Raw genomic sequence first — 25802 nt, 5'->3', positions numbered from 1 at the left:
TTAAAATGTGTGTTTCAAAATATTACTGTTACTGCATTTTTGATGAAATGCAGTCTTGGTGAGGATAAGAGAGTTGTTTAAAAAAAAAAAAATGGTAGTGTAAAAAGTGACTTTAGGTGTTAGAGGTGAAGTGTGTGTTTATGTGATAAATGAACATCTGAAACGGGGACTCTCTCACTGCAGCAAGATGGGACTTAAACACACAGAGAGACAGAGATGATGAAATCATCAGGAAGCATTGCCAAAAGAAAAGGAGAAAAACAGAGTGCTGAAAAAATAGCTTTTTTTTTTTTTTTTTAATCGATAGAGAAGGAAACAACAGAGAGATACCCTGTAAAGAGAGCACACACACTTTTGCATCATAGCCATGTCTGTGGAGAATGCAGGCCACTTTATTCCTGCAAACCCCCTACCCTTTTTGTTACACACAATTATAATACAGAGCCAGCTCCAGCTCCATCAATCATTTGTGTGAGAGCGAAAAGACTCAAGAGGGTGGACACATGACACTATTCACATGGAAGATGAATGTTGGGCTCACATGGACAAGGGCTCTAATGGTTAGAGAGTCGGACTCGTAACCCAAAGGTTGCGGGTTCGAGTTTTGTACCGGCAGGGATTGTAGGTGGGGGGAGTGAATGTACAGCACTCTCTCCCACCTTCAATACCACGACTGAGGTGCCCTTGAGCAAGGCACCGAACCCCCAACTGCTCCCCGGGCGCCGCAGCAAAAAATGGCTGCCCACTGCTCCGGGTGTGTGTTCACGGTGTGTGTGTGTGTTCACTGCTGTGTGTGTACACTTAGGATGGGTTAAATGCAGAGCACTAATTCCGATTATGGGTCACCATACTTGGCCACATGTCACTTCACTGTCACTACAGCATTACAATGGTCAGGGCAAACACATGTGCTACAGGCAGTATTTCTGCATGTGTTCTAGAACTTTGACGTGTCAACCAATACATGGGACACTAAGAGCATAATGACTACTAGTTCATTTTTAACTAACTTTCCTCTTAATCTGGTTGTGGTGTCAAGTTGTGGTGAAACTGAATTAGTGACAGATCCTTTCTTCTGTATTGTGACATATATCCGAGTAAATATGATTATGTAGGACGGAGGCTTGTTTTTATAAATCAGTTGTTGATTGTAAGGAATTGTAATAAATTTCATGACTTTTATTCTGTTCTCACTTATTTTGCTTCACAACTGTCAACGGTGATAAATTACATTTCCATTAAAAATACAATACATACAATTTCATGAATAATTAGCACATTTATGCAAATAATGTTAAAATGATTGTATTTAAATAAAAATGTATTTTTAAAAAATTGTACATTCACATAAAAACTATTCAGTTTATCTGCTTAAAAAATCATGTTTAATTCAGTGTGTTATTTGCCATGTTTGTAATTATTTGTGACATTTACTAATGATTTTTGAATTTTTGAAAATCCTACACCAAATAAATGTTTTCAGTGTAGAGTTCTGTCTAAATTAAGTTGGCTCAAATACTGATGTGCAGATTGTAAGTTAGTGCCATTTATGTCACAACTTGGCAACGTTTTAAGTTTATTCGCTATAGTTTAGAATTAGATAATACCAATTTAGGTCAACCAATTACCAAGCAATGCTTAATTTTGTTCAGTCTGTGGCATTAGCAATTAAAGAAAAAACACTTAAGCAAAACATGGTCAGGTCAAAGTGTCTGAATAATTTTTGGTCCCAAATTTTGTATTAATTTTGCTGGTAGTCCACTGTATGAAGAATTTTTGGGTATAATATGTCACAGTTTACTTTATTTTGCTATCCTCACTTACATGAACTATAATGTCCTGCACCCACTAGTAAAACAATATTAAAAAAAATTATATCTGGTGTCTGAACAATTTTTGGTTTGAATATATGCACAGCTGGTGCAACCAGCCTTTGGAGAAAGAGATCAACTGGCATGGTGGATTGTAAGAATGTAAACAAACTAAAGTAAGAAAGTGAAAATTATTCATCCAACCAAAACATTTGATGCAAGGCACACAGACATCTATTCGCCAATGAGAATTTCAGACAAGTCGGTCCTACTTTGCTGTATTCCTGGCCAAGCATTTATATACCCTCAAAACATAACTTGCACATTCATATACATCAAAAGCTTTCTTTAGTCTGCAAGCACCCTTAATAAATGACCTTAGGTTTAAACGTCATGAGGAAGCACCAATGAAATGATGGCCCATAACTGCGGAGGAGAAACCCGCACTGCTGATAATGAAGAGACGCAAGACCCCTATGTTTCCTTTCGTCCATCAGCTTTTGACCTGCTCAGCTGAATCACCTTATTGCGCTGAATAAATTACATATGATGCTCTATCAATTGAGCAATACAATGACAAGCCCTTCCGTTTGCACGAGCCATTATTTAATTAATTCGGGTCGTTAAGAGAGGGGCTGTCTGGGAAAGAGGTTGGGTCAGCAGTCCATTACAGCTGATAGATCTCTGCATCTCGGTAAATTGATTAAACCATGTGATGAATGGACATTGAAACACTCAGCCAGGAGGAAAACACACGGGACAGGAGCAATGATGTCATCAAGGAGGGTGGGGAACATGGGAACAGACTGTTCTGTTAGAATCGGAGAGTCCTGGAAGCCTGCAGTCAAACGGTGCAACAGACGTGCAGTCATTTATTCTCTACAATCGCTCATCCTAAGGTCAAGATACTCTCTAATGGGTTCATCAAGGGGTGAGGTAGGGTTTGCATTTGACGCCGGGGTGTGAATTAGTATTTGGCGGGCAGGGGAGGTGCATTACACCGATCTTGCCAGAGGAAAGTTATGAATTTATTATCATGCACAAGCCATCTAATCTAACCAGCTGCCCGAGAGCAAGGTTCATTGAACATGGGTAAAATCAAGTAATTGTTGCAGTTGAGAATCTGTTTTCACACTCACCCCTCATAAAAACAATGAAATAAATTAAATAATAAAATATGCAAGTAATAATAATAAAATATATAATATTTTTATATAGTATAAAATGAGAAAAAAAAAATGTTGATTGCATCATGTCCGGCATGTTGCATAATCAGAATTTAAAGGGTCTTATAGGAACAATATGTACAAAAAGTGTGCATACTATGCAAAAATGCTTAGCATGGATGTACAAAACTTGACTACATTCTTAACAATAAAGGTTTCAAAAGTGTTTTAACAGCAATGCCACAGGAAAACCATTTTTGGTTCCCCAAAGAACCTTTCAGGGAACAGTTAAAATAACCTTTTTCTTCTTACTGTGAAGAACATTTTAAAAATTTGAAGAACTTTTCCACTGTAAAGAACCATTATTTCAATGAAAATGTCCCATGGATGTTAAAATATCTTCATGGAACCATAGATACCAATTAAAAAAAAAAGACTTAAGACTAGTAGTTAATGGGTTATCTCAAAAGGGTCTTACACACCCTGGAACTAGCCAGCAGGGTGGTTCCTAGAGAACCAATTTCCCCCTGGCCGTTTTCCTAGTTGCATTCGCACTGGCAACAGAAACTGCAGACAGCGACATCTTTATTCGCGGCTTTTACAAACGTCAACAACCGGTCAAAGTCCCTTTCAAGGAAAGTCTGTTCACTCGGCGCCCATACTTGCAACACCTCTGGGCAGCTCAAACAAGACCAAGTCCTATCGAAATTAATGGGGGAATCCTGAAATCTCAAAAACTGCTCACTCAAGTCACAATTAAATTACATATTTCAAATCAGCAACAAAATCTGAAATGAACTGCCCCATGAATGTTGTTTCTTATGCTCAAATAGCGTTAAAAAATATTATTTTTCAGGCTAGACCAGCCAATGCACATGCACAATTATATTGTGCTGATGACTGTGCATGTGCATTAGCTGGTCTAGCCTCAGGCTTCTATGGGAACCGGAGCTTCTAACGGCTGTTGCAGTGATGCAATTACTTTACCGATCAGCGATTGGCTCTTTCATTTAGAAGGCGGGACTATTCCGCCATATTGTGTGTTGCAGTTTCTCCTATTCGTTTAGGAGTGAACTGTCTGGAGGACGCCGTGATTAGAGCTGTTTTTGTGGTGTGTCGTGGGTTTCGTGATAACGGAGATGGAATGTAAACGCACAATTTACACGATTGAAAGTGCATGAAAATCTGACTAAATCTCCTGTGACAACTTGCAGTGTTGAGAAAAGAACAAAATGCTGAAGACAACAGGTAAATGCCGTTATCGCTGTTTTCTACGTTCGTGGAGTAAATATTTGTACAATATTTAAAATGCCAGGTAGCCAGTGTTTCGCGTGTGTTTGGCCAATCAGCCTATATTTATGTCACTGGTAGAACTGTTTTAGACCCTCCTCTGAAATAGGAGCTAATTTAGTTCCCCCAAACGGAGTTCCTAGAACTAAATAGGATATGTTCCTAGTTCCTGTGGTGCAAACACACCAAAAAGTGGGAACTTAGTTCTAGGAACTATGAAAATGTTCCTCTGGTGCGAAAGCCCCTCAAGTCAATCTTATAGGAATGGGTGACCCAAACTGATGACTTTCTTTCTTCCAAGTGACCTTAAAAAGAAATGTTTATGCTATACAAATATTAATGAAAGTCAGGCTGTCAAGCTTCAAAATGACAAAAAAAAAAAAAAAAGCACAATAAAATTGTCCATGTGACTTATGCCATACATTTGAAGTCTACAGAAACTATAAAATATCTTTGTGCTGAAATGTAATCATTATTCACTTGCTCATTTTTGGGTTAACTGTCCGTTTAAGGAAGCCCGCTATAAATACATTAGTTTAGGGTTATGTCTATCAGACATGTATGTATGATACCGAGCACTAGTCAAACATTCTAACCCACACATTTTTTTAAACCAAAACTGCCATTTCCCTTCTGGAAAGCACACAGATCATTTATTGTTATTTGTAACATTTAATTTATTTTCCAAAAATAAAAAAGTCTTAAAGACATTAAGCCCTGAGAGGCTCTGAAGCCCCACAAATGAATACATTCAGCCAACGAAACATTGAGGAGTTTGATTCTCCAGAGTACAGCAGGTGGACTGGAGATCATGTGGATATGAAGTTCAATTTGGGCCACAAGAAGCACCAGCCAAAACTCTGTAAGTGCAAATTCAAACAGATGGAGAGCGTGAATACTGCGGACAGTAATGCTGTTCCCCCAAATGACGACACACACACACACACACACACACACACACACACACACACACACACACACACTTCATTCCTGAGCTCATGTACAATATGCAGAAGCACCGAAAACTGCACATTAAAGCAATGCATAAAGAAAGTAACTAATAATATACAAATGTGTTTGAGTCCTTGAAATTTGAATGTTCCTTATTGATTAAATGCGATTATGTCTTGTGTATATCTTTTAATGTTTTATACACTAAAATCTATACATTCAGATCATCTTAGAAACATTCATCATCTCTTATAGGCTCATATTCCTTTATCAAAACTTCAGCCTACAGACAGAAGTATTGATAAAATACAGTGCAGTACATACAGTACGCTGTGTACTGTGATAGGCATATGCAACATTTTAGTTCATATACAATGCAAAATATATACAGTAAAATGTTTCAAAATTCCCGTTCAGATCTATGGACACAATATTTTTGAAAGGTACAGGCATGTTTGATTTTTAAGAACATTAAATTAAAACGTAATGTAATAAAGTAATTTCCCAGAACTCTCCATGTCTTCTACAGTATACAGCATGCACAGTTTGATCAAAATATTTACTGGATCTAACAAATATGAAGCAGTAATACCTCTTTTAAGCTTGCTAAATTGTGATAAAAATGAGTCTTATACTGTACTTTGGTGAAAACTGGTAATGTAAACCTGGCAAGGACGAGGAGTAACACATTGCTATTAGTTCGGAGTCATACACTTAAACTGTCAAGCACTCTGGGAATTGTTTAATCTTGTACTATTAACATAGCAATTAACTACGCAATTAAAACTTCATCTGGCAGCTCTCATCAGGTTGCAATGCTAGCAAATGCTAACAAAAACAAGGTTTGAATGGCTTGTCTTTCCATAATAAAAAAAGAAAATAGCTAAAGTAGCATAGTCCAGTTGTTGTATTATATTTCAAAAAAATATTGAATAGCTTACAGGCTATCTATATAGCCATAAAATAATATTTTTGGCACATCTACAAAATGTTGAACATTAGTAGCTGTGGATACATGTATACCTGTTGAGAGTCTCTTGTTTAACAACGATCTAACTGAATTTAAACAGTGTTAAGTACTAATGATCAATAATAATAATAATAATAACAAATTATTATTAATATTATTATTGTTGTTATTATTATCTTTAATAATATTAATACGCTTATGGTAACATATGAATGTCAATGCTAAGAAAAGGGTTACAAAATCTGTTGGCTTATGCTATAAAATTTTTAGCAACATTGGTTCAATACTATAAATAGTAAAATCCAGGTGTATATTTCTAAGCTATTGAGTTATGTACAAGTCTACTAGCTATATTTGGTAAAGCCGGTAAAATCAGAAAAACTATTCCTTTAATGCCACATAATCAAATTTAAAGGTGAATGAAACTCAAAAGCTGCACTTAGTGAATTAATTTGATAAAACTGATGCAAAATCAGAGTATATTGCTTGAACGTATGGATATTTCCATAAGCACACATACATCACCGAGACGTTTCAAAGAAAGCATCTCGTTTTAAGTGTCATTAATATAAGAGCAATTCATGTATTTTAAACGATAAAAACACAAAAATATCTTGTTCTAATATCCAAATTTGAAAGGGTTAAGCAAAGTGTTTCAGATGAACAAATGACACCCAGATAAAAACGATATGTAAACGGCTCTGTGACATATGTGTGCTATCAGGGGTGTGAGCATTTGTGCAAGCAAAGGTGAAGGATAAAGTCTGTCAATATGTAACAATCCAATTTAAGTTAGTATTCCGAAAATCCATACTTGAATCCAAACTGGAAAAGTCACTGGTGGAAACAAATATAAACTGTACTATGCGAAGGAAGCTAATCCACAATAGGCCCTTCCAAAAATATTGCAGTCTACGATATCCCATGAGCTATAAGCTGGACCAATTCATATCAGAAGTGTCCAAAAAGTCTGTGGAAAATAAGCTAGAGGAGCTGTGTCCATTCATATGTACCATCCCAGGCCCCTCCCCTCCAGTCCCGCCCATTCCGAGCTCCAGCCAATCCATAGGATCTGGGGCGGAGTCGATCAAATCTGAAGGCGAGTGACCGGAAAAACTCATGTCACATGTATCCATTGGGGAACGTGGGTGGTCTAGGATACTCGGTGTGCTGAGCATTTGGTTGTGGAGGTCAACAATTAGCGTCGTCGGTCCTCCTGGTTCCACTCCCAGCAAAGGTTTGCCAGTAGTGCTTTCCAGGAAATCTTCAAGACGCCCACCTCCTGTGTCACAGTTGCTGTGCGTCTTAATTGAAGGAGGCTGAGGTTCTAAAATTAAAGTTTTGAGGGGCATATCAGGAGGACGGGAAAGACTGAGAGGGGAGGAGCTTGAGGAAAGGGGCGTGTTCGGCCGAAGCCTTTCGAGAACAGGATCAGGTGCGGCTTTGAAATTCTCAGAGATTTCTGTAGGATGCAGGAAACAAAAGAGTGTGAGCAGCTATACGCTTCTCTCATCTAACTTGCTTTAAATGACAATAAATATGAAAAATCACCTCCACGCTGAATTAGGATGTCAAACAGGTCGTCAACCTGCTGATGGCAGCCATTCTCCTACAAAAACATCAACATCATTAGATACTGGGATCTCGTTCAATAATCAGACCTTGGATCTGATCCCCGAAATCCATGAAATCACTCAAATGAAATGGGAATAACAAATCCTAAATCAGTCCCAAGTGGTGACAAATCGTGGATTTCAACACAAATTAATGGTCAGAAACATTAATATGAAAAGAAAACAAGTTAATTTCGCAGGGGAACAACAGAAGTTCAACAGAAGATGGAAGAGAGATGTAGGACGAGACAGTACCTGATGACAAAGAGCTATGGGTGAACACAAGGTGGAAGGAGAGAGCAAAGCATGCTGGTCCAAACTCACACACATCTCCTCCTGACAGACAGATATGGATGCATATTAAAGGTTTCGTTCTGTCATTATTTGTATGGAACACTAACAGGTGATTTCTAATGAATTTCCATGCAGTTCATCTCCATAAACAGTAGTTTACAGGACAAAAATACACCAAAACGTAACATATGCACCATAAAAGTAGCCCATATTATTAATACACTATATTCCAAGTCTCCTGAATTCTGAACTCTTGAATAGTAGTAGCCGTTTGACCTGTTTTTGTGGTGCTTATTTGATGTTTTTGATGTCTTTGGAGATTGACAGACATGGTCACCATTGAACTATATGAAAAAACTGCATGAGAGCACTCCTTTTGTGCTCCACATGAAAAATGACAGCACAAAATGACAGAACATGATGGGAAGAAACAGAAGTGTAAAACAGAGATAAAATGATATGTAATGTGGTTAACAAAAGAGGAGAGGTTTTAGAGTCAGATTAAGCAGGATTGGTAAGGATCGTGATACCATGCCAAACTATCAAAACGGTTAACATGCATGTCTCAATAAAGGTCTTAAGATGTTAACACAAACAAGCTGCGCTCTATTTATATCACAGACCTATAAATCCGTACTCCACTAACAGAATCTGTGCTGTATAGCAGTCTAGACACAACTCTTATTAGAATTCCTGTCTCGTATGACATAGATTTTGTTATTTAGTTTTAGAAAAGATTCTTGCTGGCCCCAAGACAGTCTTTACATAGAGTACAGACACAAACACAAGCTCTGCTCCAAAACCCTTTTTTGTAACTCTTTCCAGCTTTACACAGTCAACAGTTCTCAATCTTAGGTGTTCTGAGATCTCTTTGGCTCGAGGCATGCTTCACATCAGGCAGTGCTTCTTGTGAAGAGCAAACTCCAAATTTGTGAGTGTTTTTGAATGGACTCCAGGTTATTCATGACTCTGGTTAGCTTCTTGGGAAGACTTTAGACAAGGGAATAATTTTTTTTCTAGTCTGCACTGTGAATGTTTACAAGGTTTGCTGTGTTCATTAAAGCGTATCATTACTTAAATACACTACCGTTTAAAGGTTTGGGGTTGGTAAGATTTTTTAAAATGTTTGTGAAAGAAGTGTCTTATGCTCACCAAGGCTACATTTATTTGATCATAAATACAGTAAAAACAGTAAAATTACAATATAAAATAACAGTTTTTTATTTGAACAATTTAAAATGTAATTTATTCCAGTGATGCAAAGCTGAATTTTCAGTTATGATGTCTAGCACACCAGGTTTTGGAACAGATCTTTAGTATGTACACAAACCAGACACTTACGTTGTTGTTGTTGGGAGATGAGGGGACGGGTTCAGTGTCGTTCATGGAATCCACTGGAGAGAAGAACGGTTGGATGTTGGCTGGTGATGAGATGGATGTGCAGCTTGATGCTTTGTAATTGGTCGTCACATTTAGGTCTGGCTTTAGTGCCTGTCAAAGTAAAAACATGCATCTCAATTAGTCCCAATGTTAATGGGCTAATAGCCCATGCCTGCAGCCCTCATTTGAACACCAGTGACTGTGATTAGTCATTAACATTTTAATAAGTGGGCTTAAAAGTCTCATAACCATGTTCAATGACTTGCTTTATACATATCATTAACTTATATGGAGGAATGATGGCAGTTTTCTGCAAAAGTCCTTCCCTATTAGCTATCATAGAGTAAAGCAATAAGCCCCAAGAAGCCGTGGTTTACAGTGAATTTATAACAGTTAAGGGCCGTTGTTAAGCACGATGCGAAGCGGAGTGCCTTAAACCCCCTTAGCTGTTATAAATTCAGTGTAAACCACGACTTCACGGGGCTTATTGCTTTTATAAAACAGTTATTCCATATATGTAGTAAGGTTTCACAAAATAAAACAGAGCAAATAAAGTGTAATGATATAAATAAAAACAGTATTCTTCCACCAAAAAATGTAGTTCCTCAGAATCAGTTGTGGTTGCAACAAAGTGGTTGCCAAGCAACAGACAAACGTAAACAAAGGCGTATGTTTGTAGAGTAATTTACAACAGCTTCGAACATGGCTCAACCAATCAGAATCAAGGACCGGAACTATCCGTTTTATAATAACTATTAACATTAACAGCTTAAAGAATGAACGTGGTAATTGAACTAGAAGTAATATCAGCTGAGACTTTTTCTCTTTTCATTATTTGATCAGACTGACAAAATTTTAGACATTTTTACATAAAATAATACGGTCATGTATGTATTCCACATTCAAGTTGTATACTTAATTTCACACACTATAAAAAACAAAAGTGTGTAAAAACAGCAATAAAGTGTTTTTGTACTAACCTTTTTGATTGGCTGTTTCAAAATGACGGTTTGTATGGGCTGTTCTGATTGGTTGTTTTTGTTAAGGAATTCAGTCACGGATTGGTTGGTAAACATGGTGGGTGTAGACTGCAGTCTCTGAAAACGACATAAACATTAAATGATTACATGATCATTGTATAGATTTTGACATCTCTAAGCACTGAGGCACAAGTTTAATCTGATTATTTACTTTGTTCTGGGCGCGGCGGCCTCTGGCCCGTGTCTCTGTGTTTTGATTCGACAGTGTTAGCAGGAACTGGTTGCCATTGCTGTCAGTCACTATGGTGGGGGTGGAGTTCGAGTTCAGTACATCCACTGGGAATGAAGAAACAGGACTTTCCTGCTGGTTGGTAAGTGCTTGAGGCAACTGCTGGAAAAATGGAAAAGAAGAAAGGTTAGCAGAAAACATGAGACGTGCCATGATTTTCCATTACAATGAAAGTTCAATGTCTGACTACTGCTGTGCCGCAAACATAACCCCAGGAGGCTGCGATGTAGTGCTAGGGTGTCAAGGGAAATGTTCAGAGAAAAAGTGTAAAAATCCTTTTTCTCCTAAAAGTACTCTGAAAATACAGTGACAACCAGGGTTGCCAGGTCTCCGTAACAAAACCAGCCCAACTGGTACTGAAAACTAACTCAATCACACCCCAAACTAGCTGACTCACATTCCTGGGGAAAATAGCATCAAAATTGCACCAAAAATCGCTCAAAAAAACATGTTCTGGGTAGTCAAAACCTCCTAAAAAACAACCTGTGGCATCAGTATAAAAGTAGTCCAATTCCACCAGAAAAAGTAAATTCATTGGTGTCTTAATTTTTAAAATAGCTCTAAAATATCTGCATTAAAAATTTTTGTAATTTTGTTACGTGTTTTTGTCATTTATTAGTTTTTCCTCTTTTTTTATTTTTGGCATTTTATCCTTTATTATGATAGGCCAGTGCAGAGGAGACAGGAAGCGAAGTGGGATAGAGAGGGGGGCGGGATCGGGAAAGTTCCTCGAGTCGGGATTTGAACTGCCCACAAGGCTACTGGCACCAACTTTTATGATTTTATTTATTTTTTTGTTTAGTTTTTATTTATTTCCAGTAATTTTAGTGTGTAAAATTTAGTTGCCAAGGCAGCATTTTTCAAGTTTTTCATCTAATATTTTTAATCTAATCTAATTTTAAAAAATGTTTAGTTTTAGTTAGCGGTAGTTATCCTGGTTTATACTTTGAGAAACTGGGTCCTTCGTGAAGGGATCATGACTCAAGGCAGGAACAAGTCAGAATTTAGTTTTGGAACTGTTTTTTTTAATTGCTCTAATTAGATGACAGTGTTAACGCTTCATATGATTAATCTCAAAAAGGAAATCGGACTGACTTGTTTTTGTTGGTTGTGCTGCTGTTTTTGTGTTTTCCTCTTCCTCTGATGTACTTGTTGCTGCAGGTTGCGCCGAATCTGTTGCATTATAAGCTGCTGCTGGTCCTGCTCCAGCTCTATTGCAGCCACCGTCCTTTGCTGCTGTGTCTGCCCTGCCTGCAGGAACACCTGCGGCTCTGTCACCATCTCGCTGTCTTCCATCACCTCTATGACCTCTTCCTTAACGGTCGCTCTGATCAGCTCCATAGTGACACCAGGAAGTTCCTCTTTCACTCGGACCGGCGCGCCCACACGCTTGCCCTTCAGCTGCGAGCGCAGAGATTCGACCAGCTGCTGTTTCTGCAGCAGCATGCGTGTGAGCTCCTGAATGCACCGGTCCTTCTCCTGCAGCATCTGGTCCTTGTCTATAGGGGGTGCCGCAGACTGGGACACCAGACAGCAGGAGGATGGAGACATCCGGCTGCCGGGCTCCTCTTTAATGCGGACCGTGGAAGGGAGAGGAGGAGAAGGTTGCAAGGAGAGCTGGGTAAGAGGAGAGGTCACCTGAAAGGGACAGGAATGGCAAATACATAAATATTAAGAGCTATTCGGAATTTACTCTTTGAGTAAACAGCTACAGTATATAATTGTATAAATGTAATAAATCCATACTTTGGGAATACCGTGTCACCAGACACAAGCGGTACAGCACAACAAAACTACATTGCACGCATAATCAACAGTCTACACTAGAAGCAGCTCATATACTGCAATGTGCAATTAGTTGATGGATGCACCGTTTCGACTGCTGCCTTGCTGCACAGCTACTTAAAAAGCAACTTTACTACTATGTTAAAATAAAAAAATTATTTGCATGTAGGTTTTCATACACATATAAGAAAGAAATAATTGATTGCTATTAATTTTATTTATTAAATATGTACTGAACATTACTGCAAAGCTGGCATTTTTTTTTTTATTCTAATACAGATTGATTTTTAACCAAATAAATAAATATAAATAGCAATTAGCAAAGATAGCAAAAATCAATTTTATATTCATATCATACACAGATGTAAAGAATTACTGAATAATATACATTTATTATTATTATTATGATGTTTTTTTAAACTATTAGATCTTCATTAAAAATAAAGTGGAGTTTTACTTTTATTTTGCTGAAGTTTAGCCTAATTATTATTTTGAAGTAAACTCCTTTTTTTTTATTAATAAAATACTTATGACATCTTTATCAATATTTAGACTAACAGATTTTCTTTAAAAACAAAGATAGCTGAAGTCTAGATTAAATATTATTTTTTAAACTAAATGTATTTAAATTCTAATATAAATTAATATATTTTTATCAATTTCATAACCACCAGATTTCTACTAAAGAAATCTAACCTAACTATTATTTTGATATAACTGATTTCATTAATAATGTGTTGCCTCAAGCTCACATCGAATGGTTTGTGGTGCGTGAACACTCGCAGCTTTGACACATGCATCAGCCTCTAGCTGCTGTGGTGCAACGCTTCACTGGTCGCTTCCACAGCAGACACAGGGTAAGCTTATCTGTAAATGTCACTTTTTACACACTTGATAACGTTTCACAACTGCTTATCCTGAAGTTACCCATTTATATTCGTTTGAAGACTAGCAGCACAAAAGCATAGGAGACATTTACCATTTCCCCAAAAGCATCCCCATTACAGCTCGCTTCATCTGGGCTCATTCCAGTCCATGAGTGCTCTGAGTGGGTGGGGGAAACCGGAGGGGAGGAGCTAGTACTACCAAACTGCATTATCTGAGGCACTGTCATCTGAGCTCCGCCCCTTTCTGCAGTCGCAACGAATGGGAAGGAAGCAACCCCCACGCTCCTGTCTGCTGATTGGGTGGAAGAAGAGACTCCTCCCACTACAGGGGCTGGTGGTGTGTTGGTTTTAGATGTTGGTGCGTTGGTGCCACCGTTCTGCTCATGAAAATTCTTCAGCCGCTCAATAAGGTCATTTTTGGTGCCTGAGACGGTTAAGCCCCGCACTTTTAACTCCTGCTTCAGCTCTGCCACCTGCAGGAAGTGAAGAGAATGACAGGATGTGACAGGAGTTCATTAGACTCCCAGTCAGTGATCAGTACTGAACTTAAGAGTTATTATCACTGCAGGGGATTCAACCTTCAGCTCATCCAGGTTGGGAGGCAGGGGTCCTATTTTAATTCCACCTCCGATTGCAGTGGTCTGCTGATTCTGACCAATCAGATTAGTGGATGTTGATTGGGGGGGCGTGTCATTTTTGGATGGCGATGGGCAATTGGCTGAGGCAGGCTGCTGATCAGCAGGAGGCCTAAATAAAGTGTATACAAATTTTATTATAATGTTAATTGCATGAAATTGTTTTGCATATCAGCTTCACTGGCTATTACATGACAGATACAGGTTAAACATTCAACAACATAATATTATAAATTATAAATATATATTTATATTATAAATATTTATAAATATATATTTACTTTTATTCAGTAAGGATGCATTCAGTTGATCAAAAGTGACAGTAACGTCATTTATAATGTTACAAAAGATTACTATTTCACTGTTCTTTTGAACTTCCTATTGATCAAAGAATCCCGAAAAAATGTTTCATGGTTTCTACAAAAATGTGAAGCAGCACAGCTGTTTTCAGCATTGGTAATAATCAGAAATGTGTCTGGCATATCTTATTGGCATATCTTACTTGGGTGGAGCAGGCAGGATGGTGTGGTAGTTGTAGTTTTGCTGCTGTTGGTTGATGATCTGCAGCTGGAGGAAGAGCTGCTGTTGATAGAGGAGTTTGGCGTAGGAGTCGTCGAGCAGAGGTGGAGGCTCACGATCGGGTTTCTGGTCTGGAGGAACATACTGGTGATACTTCAGCTTCTTCACCTTTGGTTTGTTGTCTCTCACCTTCTTAGAGCGCTGAATAGGGCGCTCACTACCCACTTTACCACCCTAAAAGAGACAGAAAGACATTAGCATGAAAGAGGATTTATCTTGTGGCATTATCGCACTTGTGCAAGAGTTTAAAACTGTAATTCCAGCTGTCCTGGGTTAAATGAGGAACTGTCACCTTTTGTAGTGCAGGAGCTTGCTTGTGGCCTGTTGTTCCATTGGTTAGTTTCTGCTGAGGGGCGGGGCCAGCTGTGTTTGGCAGCGGTGGTGGTGGTGGTGGAGGAGGAGGAGGAGGGGGCGGGACCTAAGAAAATCCAGAGAAGCACATGAACTTGAGGAACTCCATCGTGTTCAAAAGGGTCTGGCTGCAGACTTACGCTTGCACTCTCAGACTTGCATTCTCAGACTTGCACTCTCAGACACTTGCACTTCCGCTAGCGACGTCACTTGCAGTCTTAATTTTTTTATTTTGTTCTATTTATTTAAGAAAAAAGAAACTAAATTACGAAGTCACTTGCAATCGCCACTTGCACTCTCCGATACCTGCGACGTCACTTGCAATGACACAAATCGTGCATGTTGCCAATGGAGACAAGAAGCTGTGGTGGTGATTAAACGATTCAAACTAATTTTGTACCATAACGTACAGGGTCCTGCAAGCCATTTGTAGGAGAAAAAGACAAGATCCGTGGCCACAGAACAGCAGAATATGAATGCAATGCGCAAAGTCTCTCGTTAAGCGTTTTCCTCCTGTAGAAAAACATAAACACTTAATATGGCTTAATGTATTAAGATGCTATGTAATTTAGTTTCTTTTTTCTTGTCTTCACCACCTGGCTACTGTTGTAAAATGTTGAGAGATTCAAACAAAAAGTAATCAATAAATAGAACAAAATAAAAAATAAAAAAGACTGCAAGTGACGTCGCTAGCGGAAGCGCAAGTGTCAGAGCGTGCAAGTCTGAGAGTGCAAGTGCAAGGCTGCAGCCAGACCCTGCTCATCGTGTTTGCGTGACTGCATTCAGAGAGCACAGGCGTGTGTGTGTAAATGCGACTACAGGACCAAAACATTAATGCATGCAGATGATCAAGTGCGATTACACGCATGCTTGTTAGAATAAGTGTGTGCGAATGTGTCTGTGTGGATGTGTAACGAGCTGAATGAAGATGGTGAGCACTGCAAATAATTCAGGGCTCTTGAGAGCTGACTGAGCACAACGAGCTACACGAAGACTTCAAAGTGTGTGTGATATTCTGATGATGATAGATTATTCATTTGTTAACCTTAGAGGGGATTTACTCAAACTGCCAAGATTTGTGCAGGTTTAATTAAAAGTTGAGACCACCTGTTTGAGACACTTAATTTACACTCTGTGCATTAAAAGTATATATGTTACTGGTGATGGGAAAGTACATACTTTTGACATGCCACTGATACTGTTTGAAGAATTTTATTATTAGGGGCCAAGCACAGAAGGTACGATGGCACCTATTGTATCCAATAGAATGAACACCAAAATTCAAAAATCGCAAGGTTTAGTTTTTTTTGCTATTTTTAATTGTTTGAAAAAAAACTACTTTTTCGAACTCGTCCTAGACGTTTTGTCTGATTCTCACCAAAATTTGCTCAGATCATCTTCAGACCATGCTGGCAAAAAGTTATAGAATTCAAGTTGATTAGTCAAACCGTTCTCGAATAACGCACGAACGAATTCGACGAAAAGCATGCAAAAATGGATCTGAGGCTATATCTCCACAACGGTTTGGCATATTGAGACCAAACTTGGTGTGTGTTATAACAAGCATGACCTGAGACTATCTGCAGTGTTTCGGCGCTGTGCCACCTAGTGGTCAGGAGATATGAAAAATGCATATTTTTCCTTATAACTTCTGAATGGTTTGGCCAAAAATCACAAAACTGGTCTCTTTAGATTAGGTGCAGCATGCCGAGTCGAGTGATACCCAATTTTCCCATGTCACCCATTTTGGCCGTTGGCCATTTTGAATTTTGTAGTAAAATGCTATATTTTACAAACGCAATAACGTATCATTACGAAACTTGGTATGGGTCATCAGCACGATGCTCTGAATGAGCCTGAACAGTTTCGAGCCACCGCCACCTAGTGGTAAAATCAAATATTCACATGCTTATAACTTTGTGTGAGGTCGACTTATTTTCACGGGAGTAAACTTTTTAGACTCCTGAATCCTTGGCAAGTCCAGTGATACCAAACATGCCAGGTTTTGCCTTATGGTTTGTGCAACGTTGCATTTTAGCACTTAAAAAACATTTGCTAATATCTTAGAAACCGTTACTCCGATCGACACGAAACCACTGTAGGAAATTCGGAAACATAGCATGCCGGCTACACGCGAATGCCTAATTGCCAAAATTTTGATAGTAAGTGCCAAAAAAATGCAAACAAAATCAGCCATCAGTCATTTTTTCTGTTCTCATATATAAAAATGTCTATAACTCCAAAACAAAATGAGATATTTTCACCAAATTTGGCACACTCTAAGGGCACATAAAAAAATTGGTGGGATTGTGCCTCTTGGTGGCGCTATAATTGAACAAAAAGAAAGGGTCAAAGTACGCACATCCAAAAGGTACATCAAATAATAGAAAAAAAGATCTGCACACTGTTATTCTCCCTTTATTCAAAAAAGTTAAAAATAGCAACACAAAGACCTTCGTCAGGCAAACACTATAACTGAACAAAACATGAAATTGCCATCGACTACAATAGAGTATTATGATATAAAATGCTATATTTTACGAATGCATTGGTGTACCATTACGAAACTTTGTATGTACCATCGAGACAATGACCTGAAAGTACTCAAACAGTTTTGAGACAGTGCCACCTTGTGGTCAAAAGTTATAATGAAATTTCAAATAATTGCTAATAGCGTTCTGTGAATTTTGCCTATTGTAATGAGACTGGTATTGATAGATTCCTTGGGTCATGCTGAGAACAGTGATACCAATGTTGCCATAGTCAGCCAAACTTCCTGTCCGACATTTTGATTTTCTTTAAAAACCTACTTTTTCAAACTCCTCCTAGACCGTTGGTCCGATTTTCACCAAAATCGAATCATATCATCTTCAGACCATGCGGACAAAAAGTTATGGATTTTGTGTTGATAGACAAAACCGTTTTCGCATACCACAGCAACGAATTTGAGGCATGATGCCAAAATGACACTTGAGGCTGTATCTCTGCAATGCTTTGGCATATTGACACCAAACTTTGTGTGTGCCATTGTCAAATCACACAGAACACACCACATCGATTTGATAACAGCGCCACCTATTGGTCAAACGTGATAAGCCAATAAATCATGTTACTAAAGGTTGTGTTTATGATTTTTCAGCCGTTTTGACTAAAATAATCCTAAAATGGCTTCAATTACTCATTTCTGCAGTTGGTCTGATGCTTGCTTCTGTAGTGCTTGGCCCCCGTAATTGCTGCTTGTAGCTATATTTATAATTACTATTACTACTACTAATAATATTTTGAATTAGCTTTTATTTTTATGTTTATTAGTTTTCATTTAAATTTTAGTTTTAAGGTTTAGTACTTTTGACCTTTGATACTGCTATTTAACTTCAATTAATTTTTATTTTAGTCATTTAATACTTAAACTTAAATGAAAATCAGAAATTCATTGGCAATCAGAGATGCACTGGCAACTAAATGAAAAAAGTTGGTTAAAAACAAAATATAAACATTAGATTAAAATATTTTATTGTATATTCTTAATCTAATTTTTAATAAGCTTTATTTTCAAACGAAAACTATTTCTAATCGTTTTAAATTTAGTTAACAAAAATGATACTGACATAAAAAAGCGTCACTAAATTCATTACCTTAGTTGTTCATAATAACTGGTTTAGTTAGTTGAATTTTATATTACCATAAATGATGCATATTTAACAAGAAAAAAAATGTAGGGTGCAGTGATGCAGAGATTTATCATTCTATGTATTCATATATTTTAGTTTAAGGTTTAGTAATGTTATGTGCTTTTGATTTTCGATATTTATATTTAGCTTTATTTTCATTTCCGTTTTAGTCATTTTAGTACTATTTAGTAAATTTAAATGAAAATTAGAAGTGTTGCATTGACAACTATCTGAAATAAGTTAGTTAAAAATAAAATATAAATATATTATATGAAAAACATGTATTTTATTACATATTTTAAACTAAGTTAATAAGCTTTATTTCAAATAATGAAAACCTCTAATGGTTTTCGTTTTAGTTAAGAATAACAATATTGACTATTTGCATGTCAGCATTAAAATGTAGCTAAATTCATTGCTTTAAAATATGATCTAAAAATGATCATTTGAATTTTTTTCCCCAAAATGTTTTTAAGTATGCAAACTGACATACGGCACCTGTTTTGGTGTTGTTTCATTGGCCGGTACCTCAGGTGGAAAAGGTAAGTGTCCTTGACCGAGGGGAGAGTCCTGATGAAGTGTCTGCTCCGGTGAGAATGCGTCACTGCTTTCCTCGTCAAACGAAGAGCTCCCCGCTTCTACTTTTGGAAACTCCGTCTCTGAGAAAGAGAAAGTGAAAAAAGGATGCTTAACATAAAATATTTTCACATTTTCTGAAGAAAGTATAAGTGACGTTTACCTACGAAAACCTCGCTACCACAATGTCAAAATGTTGATACACAGTTATTCTGAGTGGTTTTTAGCATGCTACTATGTGATTGCTTACAGGCTCAAGTTCTGTTCATTTTAAATGTATTTTTATTTTTGCATTTTAAAAAGGGGTTTATTTTCAGCATTGTATTTGCTTTCTTTTCTGCCAGGCATTTGATTAGTCAAGTAACAGCCCACCTCTCCTTAACAAGCTGCATGAATTAAAATATAATTTATGCCCACAGCTCAAACATACTGTATGCAGGCACGTGCACAGGAGTTTCAGCACATGCCCCTCAAAAGGTCTGTGCACGGCCCTGACTGTATGGGACTTCTAATACTTCCTTAATAAATAAATAAATAAATGAATGAATAAAAAAAAATGTGGTAGAAATAGTAACAGTCAGTAATCTTAAATAAGAAAAAAATTAAGATAAATAAATAAATAAAACACCATGAAAGAAACCTCTGATCTTTAGTGCACTGCTTCCACATTCCACTTACGCTGCACTAATATTGTCCCAGAGTGAATAATAAAACCTTTAAACTCCAGTGCATGATATTTATATTTAATTTGAGCGTGGCATTATGCCAATAATCATTAACTCTCTAATTAGGTTATTTAGGGATTAAAACAGTTTAAGCCGTTCTGTGCAAACGTCTTTCAGCATTCCTTCACTGTGCTGCATTGTGTGACGCTGCACAAACTTCACGGTTAATCGACTCATACCACCACAGAGTGGCTTATACTCTATGAACACGAATGTAAATTCCCCTCTAATTAATTTAACTTGGTGTTCGATGCACAGCAATCTCATTACCATAACTCTGCATTAAATGATCACCCTCTGCACCGCTGCAGGAACATGGCGGGATATAAATATGAAGATGAATGCGCACACACTGCTAATGACGTGCTGGAGTGAGTACTGGAGAGCCTGTGTATGGATGTAGATTGAGGGCAAAAAGGGAATGATCCAGAGGAAATGTTAAGTGAGAGGAATATAAATGCGAATGTTAGGCTGATTAATTTTTTTAAATGGCCAATGCTAATATATTTAAGACTGCAACAACTAATCAACAAAATTGATAATGACAATAATCAACAACCAATTTCTTAACAGTTAACACTAAATTCGTGCTTTTGTTTTTCTTTAATATTTATAGTTATTCTTATTCAATTGACACTTATTTATGGTTAATATTATTTATTTACAGGTAAAAAAAACTGTCAGAATATATCAATTTAAATATTTATAATAAAAAAGATTATCAACAAAATTGTTAGTCCATCTTATAAACATTTCAATATAATTTGACAAAATATATACATAGTAGTTAAAATTATAGTAATTAAAATTCATTAAACTGTACTGACACAAGGGGGAACTACTTCTCCTATTAAACAGCAAACTGTGCAGAAAACTTTACTGTGGTGTGTACAATATCATGTTTCTTGCTTGAATTTAGTACCTATGATGGCTTGTTTGAGGCTGCTGTGCACTGGAAGGATGTTTTTGTGAATGAGCTCCATCGGTCCGGGTCGCTGGGAGATTTTATCGTTCAGATCGTCAGCTAGACGAGCTCGTTTCAGCAGAAGCTGCTTGGCCTGTAGAGACGGCTCTGCTGACGTCTCTGTATACAGGAAATACATATCATGTGCATGATCACATTGTTCATTACATGTACTTCAGTTTAAATTGTACGTACCACATTTTAAATAAATGTATTTAAAGCACAGGCTGCATCCGAATTCACATACTTCTCTACTATATAGTAGGCAAAAAAAAAAAACACTATGCGAGTAGTATGTCTGAATTCACAGTATTTATTATCCAGTAGGTAAAAAGTCCCTGCTATTTATGGTGAGATTTTGAAATATGCATATGGTGGACATTCTACTGCTAGGATTTGTGAATGGCAGTGAGGTGACACAACTGACACTGGTAGGTCACGTGACAAAGACAACATAATGAATGTAGTACATCCAGATTACATTCGTTCTACTCACATTAATACTATATAGAACATACTTTTTAAACAGTCGCTAAGTAATTGCTTATTCCAAAGAAGTACCTACTCAGAGAGTATGCGATCTTGGATGCAGCCATAGTCTTTCTATGAGGTGTGTGTCAGTGTTTGAACTGCAGGGGGCGTTATTAAAATACTCGCCTTCAAGAATATGCATCCTGACCAGCTCTGACTTCTCTGGACGACTGCGGATCTTTCTCTTCAGGTAGTCTTCGGTCTGAGATACAAGAGGAAAGTATGAGAAATAAAGTTAAGAGTTTATTTTGGCTTCTAAACTTCGTCTCTGCTCATGAAAGGATGCAGAACTTTTCAGTGCTGGAAGGCAAAAAGAAACGAAGAGATAAGACTATTAAATCCAAAGTTGATATATAAATGTATAAAGTTTCTCTTAAAGGAGCTGTGAGAACAGAAAACATTTTTCGGTAAGTGAGAAAAATCATAAATCGCAAACTCGTTATCTGCGTCGTGCAGATTACAGGAAACATCTTTACCGCAGTGAGGTGCAAATACTTTTCAGCTTTTTTTGGATCAGGTAAAAATGTTATTTTTGTATTAAAAAAAAGATTCAGAGAGAGAGAAAAAATACAGGAACAACATATTACACTTTACCTCTTTACTCCAGGCACACATACGCATTTGTACACGCAAAATCTAAAAATAATATCGCAATCCGGGAGACAGTTTAATCCAGCAGGTTCACAGTCTTGAGTGTGTATTTCTGCCCCATATTTAATACACCAATATAATATAATAAAGTTAAAAAATAAATACAAAAATAGAGAAAAAATAAGTTCAGTTTATGTATATTTACTTATTTTTAACTTTCATTTATTATAATATATATTGATATATTATAATTTATTTATTATATTTCATATATTACACACATATAACTATACATTATATTTATTACTAACATGTAAAATCACTTTCAGTTTTTGCAGATTGAAAACACTATACTTTTAAAAAATTAAATAAAATAAAACTAGAACTAGGGCTGGACAATAATTCAATATCAATATGTATCGCGATATAATTTTTTTCAATAACGGTGATATGATTTTTAAACACATTTCCGATATTTCGATATACATTACCAGTTTCCCATACATTGATTTATTTGTGCCGTTTGACTTCGTTGAATAAAGATGAGCACTGCACGTTTCAAAATCAAAACGCGTGGCGGGTGTTTTATATGAATGTATCTCTGAAGGGAACCGACTGTCTTCAGAATAGTTTAGATGACATTTTTATCTGATAAAGTAGCGTTCATGAGCGGGAAATTAAGAAATATATCGTGATATAAATTTTGGCCATATCGTCCAGCCCTAACTAGAACTACAACATTTTTTTAATAACATTTTTAACAACTCAAAGGGCTTTTGTTCCTACTTTTCTATTGCATACTGCTAGTTAATTTTTGTTGAACTTTTCATCCGATCCTTTTTTTTTTTATAATGTTTTACTAATTACATTACAAATAATGGTAAATCATTTAAAAAATATGTAAAATCAATCAATTCTGCTACGTACAGTATATGCTATGTGCTTTTTAAGAATTAAAAAGTCACAAATTCAGAAAAGCAGACAAATATATAATTTAAGAGAGAAATGCAATGACAGCACATGGAAACAAAAAAGAGTGGGCTGGAAAAAAGCAAGAGGAAAAAGAGGAGTAGTTGTTTATTAGGAGATTCTGTTCTGCGGGTCAGAGTGGTTCACATACTGCCCACAGCAACACACAAGCTCCTTTCACATCACTGCATCCATCCACACACAATGCCCTTTAACCCTGACCAGCAAAAACACAAAATGCAGTTCTGCGCCTGAAGAGAGAACAAGAAGTGTGTGTGAGAGGGAGAAATGATGAGGTTAGTGTGAAAAACCCCTTGATCTGTGTGATGTCTCATCATCATTTTCAGCTCCAACACCCCATTAATCTTGATATTAGGGATTCATTATATCACTGGGGTCAAAAACGGTCGCATTATCTGACAGAAAATCTTGAACAGGCCAATTACTAAAGCTGATTGTGCATTAAATGAGGATCCTATATTCACAATGGTCCTCCACTGTCAAAGACATGGCGATGTTTGTCGTTTATCTGCAGATGAGAAATTAACAAGGCTAAAAAGGTGAAAATTAGGGCACAGGTAGTTTGTGTTTTAAAACCTCTTATAACTGCATTTGTAGACGTCTGTAGAGGCTTTCTAGAGTATCCAATGATTTCATGTCGTTTTAGCTTATGTAATCAGAACTTGAGCAGAAAGTCCCTGTAACCACATCCCCATCAAGATTCAGGTTCAAATCTTCAGATTTCCTTTCTGAACTGCATGCTGGATATGTGATTCATCGTGCTGATGATAATGCAAACTTAAGTGTTTCTAAAACAGAACACGTTTCCTTTGACTAAATCACTCACAAAACAGTGTTATCAGCATCCACGCATACTAACAATGCATGCAAAAATTCATGAAAGTTTCCTGAAATAAAAACTAAATTGAAAAACAAACTACACTAAAATACTTTTGTCATGCAATAAAGCAAAAAAAAAAAAAATCATTTTATTTTTAGTTTTTTGATGCAGATTATATTGTCCACATATAATATATTATCATATTTAAAATGATTCTATAACATGCCTTCACTAGACAGCCCTGAAAAATGTAATGATACCACTTAGCACTTTAACTTTGGCAGCACAAAAATACAGAAACAGAAACAAATCAAAACTAAATAAAACTAGAACACACACACAAAACACTAACCTTAAAGTCAGAGTAAAAAATGATGAAATTGAAAACGATGAATTAACCTTAATTCAACAAGTCACTAAATTTGTCCGCACACTAAACATTTTTTCCAATCAGACCAAAAAAGGTCTCTCAAAAATGTAGTTTTTATTATCCATATGCAAAAGTGAAAAAAGTGACAAAAGTGCAAAGTGTATTAAAAACAGACCAAAGAGCAGACGTTTCAGCCCATGCTTTCTTCAGTGCTCATTAATTTCAATTAACCTTAATTAAAATGACAAACTGAAAATAATAATAATAATAATAAATAATGAACTCACAATAGTTGTCAATATTATACATAGGCCTAGACAAGGTTTATATATATTTGGGGCAAAAACAATTGTTGTTCCTACTTTTATATTGCATACTACAAGACATTTTTCTTTTTTTAAATCTCTCTCTTTTATAATATTGCAAAAATTCTATAGAAAAAACATGTAAAATTAGTATATGTACATTTAAGACTCCTTTTCATGTCCATGATATATTACTCCCTGCCTACAATGAATGAGTATCACAAAGCCACAAATACAGAAAAACAAATATATAATTTATGGGATAAATGTAATAATAGCTTGTGAAAATATATATTGAATATATTTAATTAAATACAGAAAAAAAAAAAGAAAAAAAAATTGATATATATATATATATATATATATATATATATATATATACACACACACACACACACACACACATTTAAAACTACAATATCCCTGTTAAACAAGTTTTTCGACATCAGACAACTAAATTTACAATCTGGCCTGGTGGTTCTGAGTTCTGATGCTTCAAAGGTCAAACTGTCCTTCTTCTGAAGGCTGTAACGACGGGTTTTAATGGGGGAAGCATTCATTTGAGAGTAGAAGATGGCAGCTCAGCCAAGGGTGATCAGACAAGGCAGATAAGAGCAAAAGAGTGCATTCAAGTTGACAGGAAATGCAAGCCAGCACAGGAAGTGAAAGGGAGAAGACAGTGAAAGTGGGGCTCAGGAATATTCTGAAAGTGCAGATACGCATTTGCACATTTGCTGGTTGCTCTTCCTTCCCATTGGGATCCATATTTAGATCCAGACAGTTATTGGGTGAGCGCTGCAAAGATCCCCTAGGCTGCCATCTGCTGTCATTGCTGTTTATTTCTATCCCGGACAGACCCTTTCTAACCAAACGACTTTCTATATTCTCTCTTCAGAGTATCTAGTTTCCTTTGTATAATCAAAAGGATTTGGAAAGCAAATGGAAAGCAAATGGCTTTGATGATTATAGCAGGCGTCTGACCTTTTACTAACAGATATAATGGGAAACATGGCATATATTTAAATACACTGCTTATCACCTGCTCAATGGCTCAACTGAGTGTGTGTGTGTGTGTGTGTGTGTGCGTAACCCACCCAAATGAAGAGCATGGCTAGTCATGCACTCACTATGAGTAAGAGTGCACTAAATATATCTCCATCTTAGACTCATGTTTTAGCATGCAAATGTGTAATCTAAACATTTAGTGTCCATAATACAAATCAGATTTAAAGTAAGGCTGTGCGATTTGGGGGAAAATATCAAATTGTGATTTTTTTG

The 25802-nt window shown here is 36.7% G+C and overlaps 1 protein-coding gene across 1 annotated transcript in view; it reads right to left on the bottom strand.

Moving 5' to 3' along the window:
* Positions 1-6394: 6394 nt before the first annotated feature.
* The window catches only part of LOC107695127 (MKL/myocardin-like protein 1), a 69815-nt gene continuing 50407 nt past the window's right edge, over positions 6395-25802 (bottom strand). Inside the window, exons 5-19 of the mRNA XM_016494937.1 lie at positions 21702-21748; positions 21575-21659; positions 20876-21037; positions 19151-19311; positions 14923-15048; positions 14554-14804; positions 13995-14163; positions 13509-13889; positions 11840-12382; positions 10667-10846; positions 10456-10572; positions 9437-9586; positions 8057-8137; positions 7740-7797; positions 6395-7650 (exon numbers count right to left, since the gene is read on the bottom strand). Coding sequence (XP_016350423.1) covers positions 7118-7650; positions 7740-7797; positions 8057-8137; positions 9437-9586; positions 10456-10572; positions 10667-10846; positions 11840-12382; positions 13509-13889; positions 13995-14163; positions 14554-14804; positions 14923-15048; positions 19151-19311; positions 20876-21037; positions 21575-21659; positions 21702-21748 — 3044 coding nt within the window. The 3' untranslated portion in view covers positions 6395-7117. The remainder of the gene's footprint in view (positions 7651-7739; positions 7798-8056; positions 8138-9436; positions 9587-10455; positions 10573-10666; positions 10847-11839; positions 12383-13508; positions 13890-13994; positions 14164-14553; positions 14805-14922; positions 15049-19150; positions 19312-20875; positions 21038-21574; positions 21660-21701; positions 21749-25802) is intronic.

The sequence above is a fragment of the Sinocyclocheilus anshuiensis genome, unplaced genomic scaffold (genome assembly GCF_001515605.1).
Source record: "Sinocyclocheilus anshuiensis isolate Anshui unplaced genomic scaffold, SAMN03320099.WGS_v1.1 scaffold434, whole genome shotgun sequence".
Classification (NCBI taxonomy): Eukaryota; Metazoa; Chordata; class Actinopteri; order Cypriniformes; family Cyprinidae; genus Sinocyclocheilus; species Sinocyclocheilus anshuiensis.
This window is presented reverse-complemented; position numbering and strand designations above follow the sequence as displayed.